The sequence below is a fragment of the Acipenser ruthenus genome, chromosome 19 (genome assembly GCF_902713425.1).
Source record: "Acipenser ruthenus chromosome 19, fAciRut3.2 maternal haplotype, whole genome shotgun sequence".
Taxonomy (NCBI): Eukaryota; Metazoa; Chordata; class Actinopteri; order Acipenseriformes; family Acipenseridae; genus Acipenser; species Acipenser ruthenus.
In genome coordinates, this window is record NC_081207.1 from 9,815,665 (window position 1) to 9,837,209 (window position 21,545).

The 21,545-nt window shown below is 38.8% G+C and overlaps 1 protein-coding gene across 1 annotated transcript in view; it reads right to left on the bottom strand.

Annotated features, from left to right (window-relative positions):
- Positions 1–881: 881 nt before the first annotated feature.
- Positions 882–21,545, bottom strand: part of LOC117424239 (ras-associating and dilute domain-containing protein-like) — a 78,788-nt gene continuing 58,124 nt past the window's right edge. The window contains exons 14-16 of the mRNA XM_034040416.3: positions 19,207–19,334; positions 5,817–5,956; positions 882–4,989 (exon numbers count right to left, since the gene is read on the bottom strand). Coding sequence (XP_033896307.3) covers positions 4,887–4,989; positions 5,817–5,956; positions 19,207–19,334 — 371 coding nt within the window. The 3' untranslated portion in view covers positions 882–4,886. The remainder of the gene's footprint in view (positions 4,990–5,816; positions 5,957–19,206; positions 19,335–21,545) is intronic.

A 21,545-nucleotide genomic window follows, 5' to 3' on the forward strand; every position in this document is an offset into this window, starting at 1 on the left:
TTTCTCATTGGAAATAGGTAAATTTCAGAATATCACTGTCCTGGTCACAAAAGCAAAGTTCTATACATTTGAGGCATAAGCAATTAGGAAATAACACTTACTACCCAGGAACAAAAATTGTGTTACATAGTGTAATCTATTAACATGTCTATTTTTGAAAGCATTCTTACTTTACAGCATTTTTTCACACCTGCCTAAAACTTTTGCACAGTACTGTGTATATATATATATATATATATATATATATATATATATATATATATATATATATATATATTGTAATGTAATCAGTGGGTGCAGTACCTGGTCTTCTCTTCAAAACATCAACCAGGAAACCAGGATGTAATGAAAACGCCGTAGCGTGCGTTTATTAAACAAAGCAAACAAACAAACTCAAACCACAAACACACAAACACACAAACACACAAACACACAAACACACAAACACACAAACACACAAACACACAAACACTCTGGCATGTGCTCTCCTATCTCTCTCTTATTTCCTCCTCTCTTTAACAGGTTCTCCCTGTCCCTTTTAAAGGGGCTCTAATTACCCCAATTAGCCCAACTGAAAAAAACACTTAAACAATTCAATTCTTCAATTCAATTCACTGAAGTCATTGTATTTTGTATCTTGCTCTTAATTGTACTGTAATTATTGATGTATTTTTTTGTATACAACTGCAAGTCACCCTGGGTAAGGGTGTCTGCTAAGAAATTAATAATAATAATAATAATAATAATAATAATAATAATAATAATAATAATAATAATAATAAGTGTGTTATAATAATAATAATAATTATTGGTGATAAATCTCTCTCCCGACCTGTGAGGGTGTTGTTTAAAGGGAACAGTCATTCCCAGGGTTAGGTTGTAACGGTCACTCTACACAACTGAGAAGCATTTGTACTGTCCTACCCAAGGAGATACTACTGGACCTATTTCCTATAACTAAATAAGTCAGCAAGAGTGACGGACAGCAAACGCAGGGATGTCAGAAGTGTCAGTTTCATGAACAAACAGTTTATTATTATGAATGTTAATGTCAACAAATGGAAAATAATTAATAAAAATCAAAATACAGATGGGATAGAACAGATAAAGAAATAAGAAAGATTGGAAACAATAATAACAATAATGATAAGAAAGTAAAACAAATAATTGCAGGGAACAGGTAAGAATAAAGCTGGTACAGATAGGTAGAAAAGGTGGACAAAACAGGTAAATATAAAGATGGTACCAGTAAATGGAAAACAGAAGGTCAAAAGTAACACAGAGGAGAAAAGATTTGGAGTGTCCAGTGGGCCTCAAACACACACAACACACACACACTCACAAACACAACACACACAGACAGACACAGAGAAAGATGAAGGTAAATTAAGTGATCACAAATAACAGTCTGGATGGCAGTGGATGGTACATGAAAGTTAGGCCTAACAAGTCCAACAGAGCAATGTAATTGAAAACCAAACAAAGCAACAAAAGACAACCCCCCCCCCCCCAAAAAAAAAAAACAGGAAGCAAAGTAGCAAATTAAAGTAGAAAAAAATCCAAAGGAATGATATCACCAACTGATAAGGAAGTCTAGCAAAGAGTCAAGTAATGATGGTGATTGTAGAAGGTTGAAAAAATTGAGTACGTTGAAACTGAATCTGTCCAGTAGTGAAATGTATTTTTGTTTACGACTTAAGTCGTCCTGGATAAGGGCGTCTGCTAAGAAATAAATAATAATAATAATAATAATAGTGCTGAGTAGAATGGTGACCAGTAGTTCAGGAGGCTCAGGTAATGGAGACTGTCACACATAAAACAACGAACACTAAACAGACCTTAATTAAACAGCTACACTTAAACAAGTAACAGTAAAACAAAAAGAAGTGTTTAGACAAAGTGTAAGATACACATGGGAGGAGTCATACGCAAAAAACACTCATTATCATATAATAGACGTACCCTCTATTATAAATTCATATTTATTGAATTACCAAAATTCCCTTTCTATCAATAATTAATACATGCACTGGTATATCTAATACTTAAATGGTTTGTTTACAAACGATAAACCATACTGAAAAGGCTTGTAATAGTCTTACATACTGCAGTACATCGACACAGACTTGCACATAGTATTGTAAAAGCCACTGAGCGCAAGGCAATTTTGAGACAACTTTTTCTGGTGGCTGTTGGAATAGTTGAATGTAACATTTTCAAGCAATGCTCTAAGCTATTAATGGGTTCTGGAAAATGCTAGCTGCCTGAGAAGTTGGTTGAAAGCTGCATGGATTATGAGTGCACAGCCATGTACTTGTGTGGTCCCCAGTGCATGAACAAGGTCTGTGCTAAGCTACCCTCCCCCTTTATTCTGTGTGAGTGTGTGTTATGGCAAGGCAGGTTAATATCTTAAGGATTAGAGCACCAGTACCATCTATGTATTACCTTGATAGTTCCGAATATGCACATGGAATGATGAACTTCATGTGCTGGTGCAAGTTGACATCTACTGGCCACTGTTAGAGCTACCTTGGACATACAGGGAGAGTGATAGGCTGTAATAACCAGCAGCGTCTTAGCTCTGTGTATGGGGAGCTGTCTCCACTTTAAAAGCCTAACTGAAGGTGACTGTTGTTTTTCGTTTGTTTAAAATACAAAGCTCTTAAAAGCTTTGTCGTGCCCACCTTGACTGCTTCACCTTTTGGACTTGTATAGTATTTGGGTGTATTTTTATATTTAACTTGGAAAGTATGTTGGGTTGTGAAACGTAAATTAAAAAAAGAGAGCGGCTTGATAAATATGGTCAATGCCTTTATCTTTTCAGTGTTTTTGCCGAGATGGAAAATTTGTGCTTGTCATTTTACCATAACCGTTTATAACATTACAACAGTATGGACTCTTTTTTTTAACGAATGAATGGGTTGACTGCTGGCAACATAAACATGTTGTTGATTTGAATTACATCATAGTATATGTCTGTAGCATGTTATTAAGTTTCCTTTTTATACATATAACAAATGGGGCCCTTGTCACAAAGCTTTAACTGTTATTTAAAGACTGGAGTCAGTTGAAATTTGAGCTTTGAAATAAAATTGAACATACGCATATTTATAAATATTCAACAATACCATAGCATTTATTATACTGAAAAGATAAATGTTTAGTTGCCCAGCCTCTACAGATATACTTTAGGTATAACAAAATATTCAATATAAATGTTAGAAAGTCACATACCCATGTTTTCTTCTTTCTTTAAAATTGATAAAAATAACACTGTCTTACTGGCAACAATAAGCTTTACATTACAAGTGCAGGCTTGCATTTGATCTGAAGAATAATAACAATAATGAACATTCACAATATCTTTTAAAAGAAATAAACAGGGTGCATTTTAAATTGTATACTATTGGTAGATTTTCATTCAATTGAGTTATACCCAATTAAGCAAATGAAAACTTAACTCCTAGGTTGTACAGTTCAAACATTTTAAACATTTAGAATTTGTCTAAACAATTAGCCATTGTCAAAGATATGCATGTCAAATACAGAGGTCAGCTGTAGTGTTTATTCAGTAGGATGTGTGCAGTGTAAGGTTATTAATTCAACATGTATTGAGTCTTTTTCTTATACACAATTTTAAATACATGTCGTCTCATTCATATTAATGCTCTAGGAACATCGCTCTAATACAGAGCTGGGCAAATTTTATTTATTTTTAATAAATTTAGTAGTCGGCAATTAATTTTACCCCATTTTTTCTCCCAATTTGAAATGTCCAATTGCATTTTAGGCTCAGCTCATCGCTACCACCCCTGCGCTGACTCGGGAGCGGCGAAGACAGACACACACTGTCCTCCGAAGTGTGTGCCATCAGCCGACCACTTCTTTTCACTCTGTAGCCAACCCCGAGCTACAGCGTCATAGAACAACGCAGCTTGCAGGCAGCTTGCAGGCAAGTCCACAGGGGTCGCTGGTGCGCGGCGAGCCAAGGACACCCTAGCCAACCTAAGCCCTCCCCCCCTGGGCGGCACTCGGCCAACTGTGTGCTGCCCTCTGGGAACTCCCATCCATGGCCGGCAGTGGAATAGCGTGGACTCGAATTGGCAGACCTCCAGGCTATAGGGTACATCCTGCACTCCACGAGGTGCGCCTTTACCGGATGCGCCACTCAGGAGCCCAAATTTAAGCATTGAAACATGTTTAAACTGAAAATTAAAACCTTTAGGAAATGAAACAGAACTCAACATCCCTGATCTCAGAAAACAGGGCTTATGTGATTACAGTTAGGAGAGGTCTATGGATAAGGAGTTATATTGTAACTAAGGCCCAGACCAAATAAAAACTTTGTCAACCAACTGTATTTAATAGCGTTTTCTTTTTTTTGTATGTTATTTCTTCTACTCATAAAAGAAAATGCTATTAAATACGTTTAAGTGCGATTAGCAGGTTGTCAAAGTTTTGATTTGGTCCCAGCCTAAGTTTGAATAACTTAGCTATGCAGTCAGTACAGAATGTCTCAGGTGTTTTAGACTCCAGCAGATTGCTTGACACTCAGCAGTTCTGCAAAGGTGGTTTCACTTCTGTAAGTTGATAATTAGCAAAAGAAAAGAAAAAAAACAGACCCTTTTTATGTAACCATAAGGGCTTTTTTTTTTGGAAATCTTCTTAAATCCTTCATGACAAACCATTGGTTTGGAGATGTCTCCCACTGAGTGCTTTTGTACTTTGTACCAGTTAAATACTACTGTGTTTCAGTCACAGAGAAAGTGTAGCAGTGTCTACACAGCAGAGCAAGTCCGCGATCAGTCTCTCAGTTGCACTTGCTCATCATAGGAGTTGCTGTACAGACATGCCTTGGTGTACAGACTGGCTCGTGAACAGTCCTGTTAACATTTCGTTACTGGTATCTTGGTGGTCAGGGCTTGTGCTTCCGATTTGGCCACCAGCAACCTCAGCTTGTCTCCTGAACTCCGGATCAGATCTCTACCGCTGCAAAGGGAGAACAAAATTTTATTTTGGGGATCTGAAGCACAGACGGTTTTTGTATCACATCTCCAGCACAAATCTAGGCAGCAAATGGTATATTGTAGAGAATTTATAGAAACAAGGAATCTCAGCATGGACAGGTTTGCTTTGAATTTGGATTACAGTCATATAACTAATAGGGAGGGAGAGAAGATGAATACAGTGTTTCACGTGGCAGATTTATTTAGTTCAAAAAGGCTGCTTTCAGTATGTTTTCATAAATGATGGTTCTTAATTTGTGGTCAATATGTGGGGTCAGTTGTGCAAATAATCATTTTAAAATTGCTTTCATAAATGATATCCCAACCATTGTGATATTTATGTAATTGAAATTCATGTAAGTGGAAAACAATCCACAGTCAGTACTGGTTAAGCATAATTTTACTTCTCTCATTACCAGTCTCTGGGTATATGCTAGATATGTGTGTTCACTAAATTGTGTACTGCCTATCTCTTCCATAGAAGTAATATTATCTGATATGAAAATAACCCATAAGACAGTGAGATGAGAATTTTTTTTGTGTTTGTTTTACAGAACAGTAATTTTATGTTGTAGCGTTTTAGTTAAGCACCGTTATCAACGGTGTCATTCTGATGCATTTCATGTTCTGAGATTTCCCGATTATCCAGTACAGTAATGACAAACTTGATTTACCAAAATAAATTAAATTAAAAAAAAAATAACTGTTTACCATCATGGGATTAAACAGGCGTGAGTGTATGTTACTATTTTAATTAGGGTCACCAACACGGCTTGTGTTCAAATCCACTGTAAAACTGAGCATACGTACGTGTTATAGTCTACTCCAGCCAGACTGGTTCCATTAATAGCCAGAATCCGATCGCCTAACCCTAGCTTCTTACTCCTTGCTGCAGGCGAGTGAGGAACCAGGGATTTAATATATATTCCGCTCATTTTTAAAGGTGTTTTCTGTGATGAATGAGAAAAAAGCAGAGTGTTACCTTTCAATCAAATGTTCAGTGCACTGTAGAGTAGCTGTCTCTGCTACCATTGGCCATTAGCACTGGACCATTGTCACCGCAGGTAGTGTCTCTGCACTCCCCCAGATTGTTTGGTAAGCGTACTGAAGACTTGCAGTGTTAAGGACCCCCTGCACTGTTTGTAGAAGAAACTATTTACTTTACCTTGCTGTATCCTGTGTTGTCCACTTCACAGCAATTGACATCCTTTTTTCTTAGGTAAATCAACTAGGGGATTACTTTTTTCAACTTTTACTCTGGGACGTTCGCCAGAAGAACGAGAATCTTTCTTCTCAACATCACACTTCATGCTCCCTCCTGCAGCAATGCTGGTGCTCTGATTGAAATGAGTGGTGTATTGGGGGAACAGAAAACCAGCATTGTTGCAGGGGGGAGCATTATCTAGATACACTGACTGTACCAGCTAAACTTTCTGAATATAATGGATTACCAGTTTAATATCCTATTCTACTGCAAGTGGTTTGTATAATTCAATAAACTGGGATTTTGTATAGAGATTTGTGCAGAAATAATCAATGCTGCACACCTCTAGTGGTGTTTTGTAAAGCCCCCACATTCAGCATATACGTTAATAAGCCTGGCTGAAATTACACAATAAGACACATGCTGTAATAGGATACTGTGCAGGTAAGAAACGAAATTCTGAAAATATGGGGTATAATTTTACTTGTCCTAGCTGTCAAGTCTGTTTTGAGTGGAAGAAGACAGATTCTTCCTGAGCAACATCCGAAGAATCCGACCCTTCCTCACCAACTATGCTACCCAGCTCCTGGTCCAGGCCCTGGTACTCTCCCGCCTAGACTACTGCAACTCCCTCCTGGCTGGCCTCCCTGCGTCCGCCACCCGTCCGCTCCAACTCATCCAGAACTCTGCTGCTCGCCTGGTGTTCTCTCTACCTCGCTTCGCCCACGCTACTCCACTACTCCGCTCGCTCCACTGGCTCCCGATCACCGCTCGCATCCAGTTCAAGACTCTTGTACTAGCCTACAGATGCCTTGATCAGACTGCACCCAGCTACCTCCAGACCCTCATCTCTCCCTACACCCCCACTCGACCTCTCCGCTCCGCCTGCACTAGAAGACTGGCTCTACCTCCGCTACGCTCCCCTGCCTCCCGAGCCCGCTCCTTCTCCACCCTTGCTCCGCAGTGGTGGAACGACCTTCCTACAGATGTCAGGACTGCCCAGTCCCTGACCACATTCCGGCGCCTCCTTAAGACTCACCTCTTCAAACAGCACCTGTAAAACTCCTCTGTTGTATCCTGGGACACTATCACCCTTCATTTAAATATGCTTTATTTTGCTCTTATCTGCCCCCTATTTTACTGCATTTAATCCTGTACCTCAGAATATTGTAATCTGCCAAGTGTTTAATCTGTAGTATTTTGTACTTAATCATATCCTGATGTAACTATCACTATTTAATCATATCCTGATGTAACTTTCACTATTATCTGCTGTATTATTGAATTGTGGTTTGTCACACTTGAGAATTATTGTATTTCTTGTTCTTATTGTATGACTTATATTGTAACACTTGAATGTATTTGTATTTGCTTGCGATTGTAAGTCGCCCTGGATAAGGGCGTCTGCTAAGAAATAAATAATAATAATAATAATTAGTGAAGTGCGTTACTGAATCCTCCACTAGCAATGTAATCCACCAGTACTCTCTCCTGAAAGCAGGAAAAACAAGTCTGAAGGTTCCTATGAGCGGTTATTATATATGGATTGCACAGGTTCTCACATTAACACTGCTCCGAGGCATTTAACACACTGACACGTGACAGTTCAGTTTCATACCTATAGGCTATGCACTGTCAAAGCTTGTCACTCCAAATCCTTGCCTAAAAGGAAATACCCAAAACAAAAATGAACAAGTCAAATGTTTAATTTAGGGGACTTTCAACAGTCCTGATTTGTTTCTAATTGGTTTTGAAATGATAGCTGGTGTTTGTTTTTGAAAACTCTAGATGACTTGTGCAAATGGTATATTAGTATATTCAATTAGTTTACAGGCCTACTGTTTTGAGTTATCCTTCCTATACTACTAGAGTAATTTTGGGTATCTTTCCTAGACCTCCATTGGCAGTGAAATAAGCTCCTTTTGAGACTTTTCTTCTTTGAGAAATACTTTATCTTAGATATGGAAGCACCAGCCAACTGAGCGCCTTGTATCTGCTTTCAAATCAATGTCGGTCCATTTACACACAGCATATGCTTCAATGATGCACAACCCTTGTACCTAATTTCTTTAGCTGAAGCCGTCATCTTTTGGGGAATCCATAATTAAACAATCCGCACTGACGAAGTGACATCACCTTGCAGCAGTCAATGCGTCAGAAGGTTAATGCACTTTATATTTAGGAGCACTTATTGGCCTTGATGACGGGCAGTGGCAACTATGCGTGAAAAAAATAAGTCAAACACAGGCAAGCCAAGGGGCTCTAACTTCATTTATGGGCTGCAGTAAAACTGGCCAGTGTAAAACATTGAGAAAAAACAAACCATTGAAGAGGTCAGTCTAGTTTGACATTTCATGGTCATCTCTATACAATTGAACTAAACAGGGTTCAGCATATGGTGGTTGGTTTCCTTATCTCAAATTCAAACAAATTTTTCTCACAATCAATCAAGCACCAAAGACATTGCCAAGTGTATTCCCCAGGACTGAGAAAGGGGACAAAGGGACACAAAGTAATGGCAGACTGTGTTTACGTCTTCCTTGCCTCGGGAACCCATAGATAGTTGGAGGGTTGGACTACACACACACACACACACATATATATATATATATATATATATATATATATACAGACGTGCTCAAATTTGTTGGTACCCTCCACAAAAAACGAAGAATGCACAATTTTCTCTGAAATAACCTGAAACTGACAAAAGTAATTGGCATCCATCATTGTTTATTCCATATTTAATAGAAATCTGACTTTGCTTTTGATTTTTTATTCAACATAATATTGTAAACAAGAAAACAAATGAAAATGGCATGGACAAAAATGATGGGACCGCTAACCTAATATTTTGTTGCACAACCTTTAGAGGCAATCACTGCAATCGAACGTTTTCTGTAGCTCTCAATGAGACTTCGGCACCTGTTGACAGGTAGTTTGGCCCACTCTTCCTGAGCAAACTGCTCCAGCTGTCTCAGGTTTGATGGGTGCCTTCTCCAGACTGCAAGTTTCAACTCTTTCCATAGATGTTCGATAGGATTCAGATCAGGACTCATAGAAGGCCACTTCAGAATAGTCCAATGTTTTGTTCTTATCCATTCATGGGTGCTTTTAGCTGTGTGTTTTGGGTCATTATCCTGTTGGACCCATGACCTGCGACTGAGACAGAGCTTTCTGACACTGGGCAGTACGTTTTTCTCCAGAATGCCTTGATAGTCTTGCGATTTCATTGTGCCCTGCACAGATTCAAGGCACCCTGTGCCAGGCGCAGCAAAGCAGCCCCAAAACATAACCGAGCCTCCTCCATGTTTCACTGTAGGTATGGTGTACTTTTCTTTGAAAGCTTCATTTTTTCGTCTGTGAACATAGAGCTGATGTGACTTGCCAAAAAGCTCCAGTTTTGACTCATCTGTCCAAAGGACATTCTCCCAGAAGGATTGTGGCTTGTCAATATGCATTTTAGCAAATTCCAGTCTGGCTTTTTTATGTTTTTCTTTCAAAAGTGGAGTCCTCCTGGGTCTTCTTCCATGGAGCCCACTTTCGCTCAAAAAGCGACGGATGGTGCGATCAGAAACTGACGTACCTTCACCTTGGAGTTCAGCTTGTATCTCTTTGGCAGTTATCCTTGGTTCTTTTTCTACCATTCACACTATCCTTCTGTTCAATCTGGGGTCGATTTTCCTCTTGCGGCCGTGCCCAGGGAGGTTGGCTACAGTTCCATGGACCTTAAACTTCTTAATAATATTTGCAACTGTTGTCACAGGAACATCAAGCTGCTTGGAGATGGTCTTGTAGCCTTTACCTTTACCATGCTTGTCTATTATTTTCTTTCTGATCTCTTCAGACAACTCTCTCCTTTGCTTTCTCTGGTCCATGTTCAGTGTGGTGCACACAATGATACCAAACAGCACAGTGACTACTTTTCTCCATTTAAATAGGCTGAATGACTGATTACAAGATTGGCGACATGTGTGATACTAATTAAAGAAACTAATTAGTTTGAAATATCACTATAATCCAATTATTTATTATCTTTTCTAAGGGGTACCAACAAATGTGTCCAGGCCATTTTAGAATATCTTTGTAGAATAAGCAATAATTCATCTCTTTTCACAGCTTCTTTGCTTTATTCTATGACATACCAAAGGCATGCAAGTATACATGATAAAATAGCTTTTAATTTCATCACTTTTCAGGAGGAATGAAGCATTATTTCAATGAGCTGTAAGGGTACCAACAAATTTGAGCACGCTTGTGTATATATATATATATATATATATATATATATATAGTGCCTATAGAAACTCTACACCCCCTTGAACTTTTTTCACATTTTGTTGTGCCAGTGCCTCAGAGTTTCATGCATTTAAAATGACGATTTTTTCCACTTATCTACACACCATACTCCACACTGTTAAGGGGAAAAAGCTCTCAGTATTTTCTTTTACGCCTGTCTTTCTTAAAGCAGCTTTATTTTTTGAAGGTCTAATGCCCTTCCAGAATTCTATCTGACACAAACATTAAATTATTTCACTTTTAAATTCTTCCGTTTTCCTGTAAATAAGTACCTCTGTTTATTACTGCAGTAAAATCTTTATATAAACTAAACATGTAATTACTTTTTGTTTAGTTGGAGAAACTGAACTAATTCTTAAATCGATTAAATTAAATGAACATTATCGCAAATGTGTCAACAATACGGTTGCAATATTGTCAGTGCCATGCTTCTGTTATAATAAACTTTTACTATGTTCTTTCAAGTTTATCTTTAAATGGCATTATAAGATGTATTTCTAATTGTTACTTCAGTATAACAGTTGCTCCTAAAAATTGTAATATGTGTGGTCCAGTGGTTAAAGAAAAGGGCTTGTAACCAAGAGGTCCCCAGTTCAAATCCCACCTCAGCCACTAACTCATTGTGTGACCCTGAGCAAGTCACTTAACCTCCTTGTGCTCCGTCTTTCAGGTAAGATGTAGTTGTAAGTGACTCTGCAGCTGATGCATAGTTCACATACCCTAGTCTCTGTAAGTCGCCTTGGATAAAGGCGTCTGCTAAATAATAATAATAATATTATTTTACTCCATTGATAACTCTTTCAAGATTTTAATGGAAGGTCCAGTTATTTATATCTAAATACAGGCTAGCATTAATATACCAGAATGCCATAGTGCTACAGTGACTGAACAAAGTCTGACCTTCTTCACTGTTCATACAAAATCCAGTCAAAGCAGGTTTTAAGACAACCTCTGCTTTTTGCCAATTTTAGAGTTGATTAATATGAGACATGAAGTAAGCATTTTTCAATACTCATTATTTCAAATCTATATCTAACTTAACGTATTAACACGTCCTACGCTTTCCATTCCCATCTCTTCCTGCCAGGTTCTAATTCATTTCTGTTATAGATGGAAAATGATTATTGTAATATAAACTCCTATCTTCTGTTATCCGAAAGGTATTTCTGTTTGTTAATATTAACGAGATCGCTCATTATAGAGAGGATCTTGGCTGTTAAATCGCTGACAATCAAATATCCTCGCTTCATCGGCCAACACCAATGAGTCATCTTCAACACCACATGTACTACAAGCAGGTGAGAACGAGGTTACAACATTAGTTGTATTCCTTCAACAAGTTTACTGTTAGAGTTACAGTTCATACTTTAAATGATTTTATAACATGTAGTTCTAATTCAGATACGTCAATACAGCAATCTCTTATAAACTGCAATTCTATTTTACTTCATTTTAATTAGCAGCAAATGCAACCTTGAATATTAAAACTTAGCATACATTTACTTAATGTTATTATATTAGGTTTCTTATTTATTTAAATACTTTTGTTTTTTCTTACTATAATCAAACCTAGTTCGATTACTTCTAGCATATTAACTGTGCTCCATAGATTCTGCCATTCTGCTCTCTCTGGATCAGAATGTTTTGAGACTCGAGTCTAATTAAAAAAAGATGCTTTTGCCTGATGAGAGGTTTGGAACTTTCAGCAGGTCAGTCTGACCATCAATGCAATGATCTTCTTCTCACAGTCCTTACACAGATCTGCTAATAATATTTTCTAATGTTTGTATATTCTTTAAACCACATTACAGTCATTACAATATTTGTTGCAGTTTCACAAATGTTCAATTTGTATCCCAAAGATCAGCCTGCTTCCAGTAGCTGTGACTTAAATCTTGTTAGCTGGGCTCCCATCTCTGCATTTTCATTCCCATCGTCAGTGGGCAAACACATTTTAACTGAATCTGGGTCCATCAAAGAACTGCACACCCTTGCAACCGAGGCCTTCCGTGCAAAAGGATCTAATGACTTATAGCACAAAAGGGACGTGCCAGAACCGTCTGTGACATTTGGGATAGGTCTCTACCAACTTTGCACACCTAGATTTGGCAATATTTGACCATTCATCTTTATAAAACTGTTCAAGCTCTGTCAAGTTCCTTGGGGACTGTTGATGGACAGCAATCTTCAAGTCATGCCACAAATTTTCGATTGGATTTAAGTCGGGGCTCTGACTGGGCCACTCAAGGACCTTTACCTTTTTGTTCCTTAGCCACTCCAGTGTAGCTTTGGCTGTGTGCTTTGGGTTGTTGTCATGCTGAAAGGTAAAATTCTGTCCCAGTTTCAGCTTTCTTGCAGAGGGCAGCAGGTTTTCCTCAAGGACTTCTCTGTACTTTGCTCCATTCATTTTCCTTTCTATTTTGACAAGTCCCCCAGTCCCTGCCGATGAGAAACATCCCAATAACATAATGCTGCCACCACCATGCTTCACAGTAGGGATGGTGTTCTTTGGGTGATGCACTGTGTTGGGTTTGCGCCAAACATAACGCTTTGCATTTAGGCCAAAAAGTTCCATTTTAGTTTCGTCAGACCACAAATCTTTTTGCCACATGGCTACAGAATCTCCTGAGTGTTTTTATGCATACTTCAAATGGGATTCAAGGTGGGCTTTCTTGAGTAATGGCGTCCTTCTTGCCACCCTACCATATAAGCCAGATTTGTGGAGTGCTTGGGATATTGTTGTCACATGCACACTTTGACCAGTCTTGGCCATAAAAGCCTGTAGCTCTTACAAAGTTGCCATTGGCCTCTTGGTAGCCTCTCTGATCAGTCTCCTTCTTGCTCAGTCATCCAGTTTGGAGGGACGGCCTGATCTAGGCAGGGTCTTGGTAGTGCCATACACCTTCCACTTCTTAATAAACGTCTTGACCGTGCTCCAAGGGATATTCAAGGCCTTTGATATGTTTTTATACCCATCCCCTGATCTGTGCCTTTCAACAACTTTGTCCCAGAGTTCTTTTGAAAGTGCCTTGGTGCTCATGGCTGAGTCTTTGCTTTGAAATGCACTACCCAGCAGAGGGAACCTCCAGGAACTGCTGAATTTATCCTGAAATCATATGAATCACTACAATTTAACACAGGTGGAGGCCACTTAACTTGGTGTGTGATTTTGAAGGCGATTGGTTACACCTGAGCTAATTTAGGATTGCTATTACAAGGGGGGTGGACACTTATCCAACCAAGCTATTTCAGTTTTTATTTTTAATTAATTTTCTACAAATTTCTAGAATATTTTTGTCACTTGGAAGTTGTGGGGTAGGATGTGTAGATAAATGAAAAAAAAAAACTATTTTAAAAATGCATTAATTCCAGACTATAAGGCAACAAAAGATGAACATTTTGAAAGGGGGTGTAGACTTTCTATAGGCTCTGTGTGTATATATATATATATATATATATATATATATATATATATATATATATATATATATATATATATAGTACATACATACTGTAAGGCAGTGTGTTGTGTGAGACAGCAGGGAGGGGGTTAAAACCTCCCTGAAGTAAAAAATGGCACTTTTTTGTATTTAGTCAATTAGTTTTTGTTAATTGTTTTATTACACTATGTAACACAATTTTTGTTCCTGGGTAGTAAGTGTTATTTTCTAATTGCTTATGCCTCAAAAGTATAGAAAATGGCTATTATTCCCCACAAACTTTGCTTTTGTGACCAGGACAGTGATATTCTGAAATTTACCTATTTCCAATGAGAAAACGGGCGAATTTGTGTCTTTTCGTTCACATAAAGTCAGAAAAAAACAACATATGAATCCAAATTAACATGTATTTATACTAAAGTAATACAAAAATGACTACAAAAGATTTAGAAGTGAGTAGTTTTTCGAGATTTACGATTATACTGTAAATCACTTTCACGAATCAGCCCCCAAATGTAGTCTCCCATCATGTTCTCGTTATACTGTCCTTGATAGCGGCGTTCAAAGTCCAGTATATCCTGGTGGAAGCGCTCACCTTGCTCCTCCGAGTACGTTCCCATGTTCTCCTTGAATTTATCAAGATGAGCATCAAGGATATGGACTTTGAGGGACATCCTACAGCCCATTGTGCCGTAGTTCTTCACCAGAGTCTCAACCAGCTCCACATAGTTTTCGGCCTTGTGATTGCCCAGGAAGCCCCGAACCACTGCGACAAAGCTGTTCCAAGCCGCTTTCTCCTTACTAGTGAGCTTCTTGGGGAATTCATTGCACTCCAGGATCTTCTTTATCTGTGGTCCGACGAAGACACCGGCTTTGACCTTTGCCTCAGACAGCTTAGGGGAGAAGTCTTGAAGGTACTTGAAGGCTGCCGACTCCTTATCTAGAGCTCTGACAAATTGTTTCATAAGGCCCAATTTAATGTGCAGTGGTGGCATCAGCACCTTCCGGGGGTCCACCAGTGGCTCCCACTTGACGTTGTTCCTTCCCACAGAGAACTCGGTCCGCTGTGGCCAGTCCCGCCTGTGGTAGTGCGCCTTGGTGTCCCTGCTGTCCCAAAGGCAAAGATAGCAGGGAAACTTGGTAAAACCGCCTTGGAGACCCATCATGAATGCCACCATTTTGAAGTCTCCTATGACCTTGATGCCATCTCAGAAAAATGCAGATATGTATCCACTTAGGCAGCTGGAACTAAACTGAACTGGTGGGCTTAAGGCCCCTGTATTTATACTACTATTTATATTACTGGAAAGTTCTAGAAGTTACTCCATGTTTACTCAGCACTGAATCTATCTGGAATGTTCTGGAAAATAGGTACATTTCAAAATATCACTGTCCTGGTCACAAAAGCAAAGTTTGTGGGGAATAATAGCCATTTTCTATACTTTTGAGGCATAATCAATTAGGAAATAACACTTACTACCCAGGAACAAAAAAAAAAAAAAAAATGTTACACAGTGTTATTAATGATCTCCTGCACCTGGCTATTATTGTAAATTAGAGCCAGGTGTAGGGTATTTAAGAGGAGCAGTCAGTCTGCTCAATGCTGCTGAGTAGAGGGAGGCAGAAAGAGGTGCTCTGCTTCCCAAAAGAGTAAGTGCTATGTAAACCTGTGAGTTTATGTTTGTGTCGGTGCCAGGTAAACGGCTTAGCCGTCCTGCAAGTTAGTCAGGGAAATTACCTGTTTAGTTAGTACTCCAAAACGGAGTTAGGTGTTTGTTTGTATTTTGTTTTGTTTTGTGTTTGATTAAAAGTAGCGCAACCGCGCTGAAAACTCAATTTCTCTGTGCTGGGTCAGTTATTTAAAGGGGCACGAACCTGTGAGAGGTGAAATCCGTTCACAATACGCACAACATTTTAAAATTTAAATACATATTTGCTATAATATGTGTTTCTTTCAAAAACTGCACATTTGAGACCCATAAAACGAATGGAAGTGCACCACTGGTATTATTTACAAAATTATTTTGTTGGCTACAATCTAAGTTAACTCCCATATAAAACAATAAAATACATTACTCCTTTAAGGATATCTGTTTGGACTAGCCTGTACCACTTAACACTTGCGTTATCTCCTCACATGGGAGCTATTTACAGCCGTTCTGTGAATAACTGGCCTGACAGGCCCTTAAAGAACAGATACCGGAACAATGAAGGCACTACAGGAACTGGTGAGAACACTGGATCAGGTCTGTTTCTGTATCACTTGGTGCTAAGTCACGCAGGGTCATTATGCAGTGCAGATGGTATGAGGTCCTTGTAATTTTAGAATAGTGTGAGCGGGACAGCTCTAATTAAAGAGACAGTGTCCACTTTAATATGAACGATTTAGAAAAAGAAGTAGGAGCATCATGAGATAAACTAATGGATTTACTAAGCTTTTACTCCAGGTTTGCTGCACTTTTTTTGAAGCAAGTTTTTTTTTTTTATCTAGTTCTGAAACATTAACACAGGTTTCGGCAGGTGTAATGGAAAGGAGCTAAACCACTCAGCCAGTCAAATGAACAACCATTACTAAAGATTATTTTATTTTGCGATCCTCAATTAACCATTTGTTGTCAGATTAATTGCCCTGGTGCATTTGAAGGCTTCCGTGAAACTTCTACAAGTTGTGTTGAAATAAAGCTTTCTCAATGCATATATTATGTTACTATGGATAATAATATGCACATACATGTGTACACTGCTGTTATGGATTCTGTCCCCTGTCAGTGAGATGAGATGAGGTTAAATAACTACAAATGCAGACAAGCCCTGCTCTATTGCATAGTGGTTAAGATGCTCGCTTGCAGTGTGTGGTGTCGCTGGTTAGCACACAGTCTCTGCCTTGTTACACTTGTTTTCAGTTACGTAATAGTGCTGAATTTAGAAATGCTAAAATAAACTAAAATTCAATGACAAACGTTTCGCTTAGAAGTCTTTTTGAATGTCTTCTAGTTGAAACGTTTGGTATTTCATTTGAGTTTCTTTTAGTATTTCCGAATAACAAAGTCTTCTCAATGCATCAATTATTGTCAATAATTACCAGTACGATATTCAATTAGAAAACTGGTTGCTGATTGTACCTCTATTGACTATGCAGGTGACAGCAGTTGCAAGAGATGGGCTACTGCTAGGGAAACACTCAATGTACATGGCGAGCAATATGACCAACACAGAAGATTTTCACAATTAGTACTGTAGACATGGCTAATTTAAAATTGGGACTCACAACTAAACTGGCACTGACAATAACTGTGTTCTGTAGCTTTAACTACTGTATTTGATGGTACATTTACTATCATATAACTGCAGCCAGCTTTCACCTGTCAACTCTAGAAGATCCTAATTTGTTTTGACCTCACCCTTTGACCCCTTTGTTGATTTGTCCAGTGACCCATTCCCCTCCCTGACCTTCTACTTACACCTCTTAATATTCACAGAGTAACTGTCCAAATAACTGGTGCTATTCCACAGCTAAACTGTCGAGGTCCCCAGAGCTCTCTTTACATGGAAATAAACACAGGACCTGCTCTATTGAAATTAGTCAAGTCTTGCTCCATTAACCGTTTATGGCCAAAACCCAACATTATAAGGGGGGTCTGCTTCAAGTCTAATTTGTTATACTGCCCTTGAGTTGATCAGTGTAACCACGTGTTTAATATTCAACATAAACAAGAATTACATTTTTAGGGTAGGGTAAAGTAGATTGTCTTACAAGTAGGATTGTTTCAGACAAAGTTTATGTTCTATTAAATCCATGTGATAGCTAGGCCAGCACAGGGGTTATGGCAGTGTTGTAGAGTATGTTTAAAAAGAAAATGTCAATAAAGGCTTAAAAAATTGTGATACTTGAAGATTCTAAACAATTATTAGTTGAGATTGATAATGGAATGCATAGATTCCAAAATGAAATCCGGTAAAAAAAAAACAAAAAAAAACACTTTCTAGTGTTTAAATCTAGAACGGAATACTTTGTTGTATATTAAAAAATTCATCGTTTTGACATCTTTATCCACTGAAGGAAACTTTACACCACAGCAAAAGATTAGTAGATTTGGCCCAAAAGCAATTCCCAGATCAAATTCCCTTAATTTCCCACATGGACCCCTGGCATCCATAGGGTTTAATGCATTGCAGTCCATTGCTAGGCAGGTCCTACTGAGGCTTGGGGAAATGAACCCTTTGAGGGTGTGCTGTCGGGGTACCAGGGGGTCAAGTCAGCTTTTCAAGTGCAGCCCTAAGGGATCTCAAAACACCCAGCCTTATTTTAATTATGAAAAAGCTGGTTGATCTCAATGCAATCCCTGTTTTGAGTCACCTCCTGACCTCAAAAACCCTTGAAGGCCACAAGGCTCCCTTACGACACGGCTCAGTTACTGGAAGTTAGATAATGTGATTAAAAACAGCATTTTTAAATAATAAGGCTCTTTGCTTTGTTTGAATCGGACAAAGGACTCATATACTGTATGTTTCATCTTCCAACTAGTGTTGTTCTGACCTATCATTACAGGAAGTGATGTATTTATTTTTTCAATGGTGTCTGATGAGATCATATTGGGTGTTGTACAAGCTGTGGCAGTCATCGTGGCACAACACCTTATTTAGGGTACAAATGAGGACCAAGTATTCCACCCTGTCCTTCTTCACTGATAGTAAATGGAAAGTATTTGTGAGGTAACACTGCTCTTGTGAGAAGCTTACTAATCATGTTTTGGTAAGCATATGATTTTCTATTCAGGGATAACAAGATATTGTAAGCAAGCTATCTGAGTGGGGTAAAATGACCTGCCCCCACTTTGATCAATTGAATGGACCCCACAGTGCGCTAAATTGATTGATCTGTCTACTATATATTGCATTAAATTACAGATATTAATACTCAGGTAAACTTTCTGAATAGTTGTGGTGAAATCATGTATGATAAATCAACCAATCGCCATTAGAGATTTGTCAGAATGATATCTTATCCTGTATGATATACATTATATGCACAGAACATACAACATAGTTCTAAAGTTAAAAAAAAAAAAAAAAGTTATGTAGTAGTTCATGAAAACAGTTATGATTTGGAATAAGTTTATGTGTTGTGTGTGTCTCTTATTATAACATAAATCATTTTGCACAGTTTGAAAAGACAAAAGCTTCACCCTAACTGCACAAGATAACATCTCTTGCAATAACACATACAATGTATTATATGATATCGAATTGTACTCACCAGACCGTCAACCAAGGCCAGGCCCAGCCCATGCGGGCCTCTTTCCAGCTCCACAGTGAACACTTCATCCTCCTCACCTGGCTTGTTCTGGGTGCCTGGCTCTGGAGAGGGGTTGAGGACACCTTTCACTGTGGATGAGAACAATATGATTGAAGGCACTGCTTCCTGTGACCAGAGATCAATGTACACTGCTTTAAAATATTTAATATTTAAAACTCTGTGTCAGGGATGTCATACTGTATATATTGCCATAGCTTATAAAAGATTCAGCATGTCAGGCTAAAACCAATTCCAAAATGTTTTTCCAATATTATAACAGCAAGAGAACATTCAAAGAGGAGGTTAAATATCTAAGAGATACAAATGGCAAAATCATATGACGAAGAAAAAAAATAGCAAATATATTAAATAATTACTTTTCACAAGTTTTTACAAAGGAGGATACAGACAGCATGCCCCATGTCGACCTGTTCCTATCCAGTTTTAAATAACTTTAGCATAACAGAGGCAGAAGTGTTAAAGGGACTAGGAGCTCTTAAAATAAACAAATCCCATGGGCTGGATGAGGTCCTCTCAATAGCATTCAAAGAAATGAAAAAAGTTATTTACAAACCGCTAACCAAGATCATGCAACAGTCTCTTGACACAGGGGCTGTACCGACAGACGGGAGAATTGAAAACGTAATACCGATCCACAAAAAGGGAGACAAAACCGAACCAGGTAACTACAGACCAATAAGCCTGACTTCTATTATATGTAAACTTATGGAAACTATAATAAGAGCCAAAATGGAAAATTACCTATATGGTAACAGTATCCTGGGAGACAGTCAGCATGGTTTTAGGAAAGGGAGATCGTGTCTAACTAACCTGCTTAATTTTTTTTCCACCTTAATATGCCTATTGAATTCCAGGAATGCGGAAGCAATAGAGTCTATGATACACGCTACACAATAACATTGCAAGTAACGGTTGACTGTTAATATGATCGAAAGTCTCCTAACACACAGTTTCCCATGTTGTCCCCGGTACAAACCTCATACATAAACAAAACTGCTATGATTAAGATTCCATCTGCCAAATCAACTGCGAATTCCCATAGCAGTAATCTGAAAACCTTCGACAGCACCTCGTCTTTGCAATTGTAGCGCCAGATTAAAGGATCAATTCTGCCACCAAAAGAGCTTTACATATTAGCAGCAAGCAAGCAAAAGATAACACTGAAAAATATGAGTGTTATGTAATCAGGACTGGAATTACTTCCTTTTGAAGTACTAGGAATTCATTTACAATCAGAGCCTATTTGAGCCTATTTTTAGGCTCAGCTCACCACTACCACCCCTGCGCTGACTCGGGAGGGGCGAAGATGAACACACGCTGTCCTCCGAACCGTGTGCCGTCAGCCGCCCGCTTCTTTATACTCTGCAGACTCACCGTGCAGCCGCCTCAGAGCTACAGCGTTGGAGGACAATGCAGCTCTGGGCAGCTTACAGGCAAGCCCGCAGGTGCCCAGCCAGACTACAGGGGTCGCTGGTGCGCGGTGAGCCTTGGACACCCTGGCCGACCTAACCCTCCCTCCCCCCCGGACGACGCTCGGCCAACCCCTGGGAGCTCCAGTCCACGGTCGGCTGTGGAATAGCCTGGACTCGAACTCGCGACGTCCAGGCTATAGAGCGCATCCTGCACTCTAGCGAGTGCTTTTACTGGATGCGCCACTCGGGAGCCCAGCACAGAGACATTTTTACACGTTAAATTACCAAATCTCTTTTGAGACCGATAAAGAAAATAAATGTGAGATTAATAGTAATATTGCCTGTGCTCTACATTTGTACTGGCATGAAAAATGAAATTTCTGGAGAAAACAAAAAGATGTAAATTGATAAATGGCAGTATGCCCTTCATTTAATGATTGTATACAGTTATTTCTAGCTGAATTGTAACTGAAACGCATTTCAGTTTCAGTTACAAATAGTTACTGCTCAGCTGAAAATATCTTTTGAAGTTCCAGCTATTGAACCCACTCATTCCCTCCTCCTGAGGCCATTTTCTAGCAAGATATGAAAAGTGCGTTCATGTGATGCGTAAGATTTGACTGTTGAAGCACGTTCTAATTTCCATGCCACATTTACAAGTTACAAATTACTGGAAAATGAAATCAGATTACAGTAACATGTTACAGGTGTGTCACTTCTCAACACTGTGAATAACACAGGCATTGTGATGTGGAAAGCAGCTGAACACAAAATGGGGAGGCTTAAAAATAATGTCAAAGTGAAAAATAAAATCTACAAATTGTTCTAAATTAATTACAAATATAAAACCGAAAATAATTGATTGCA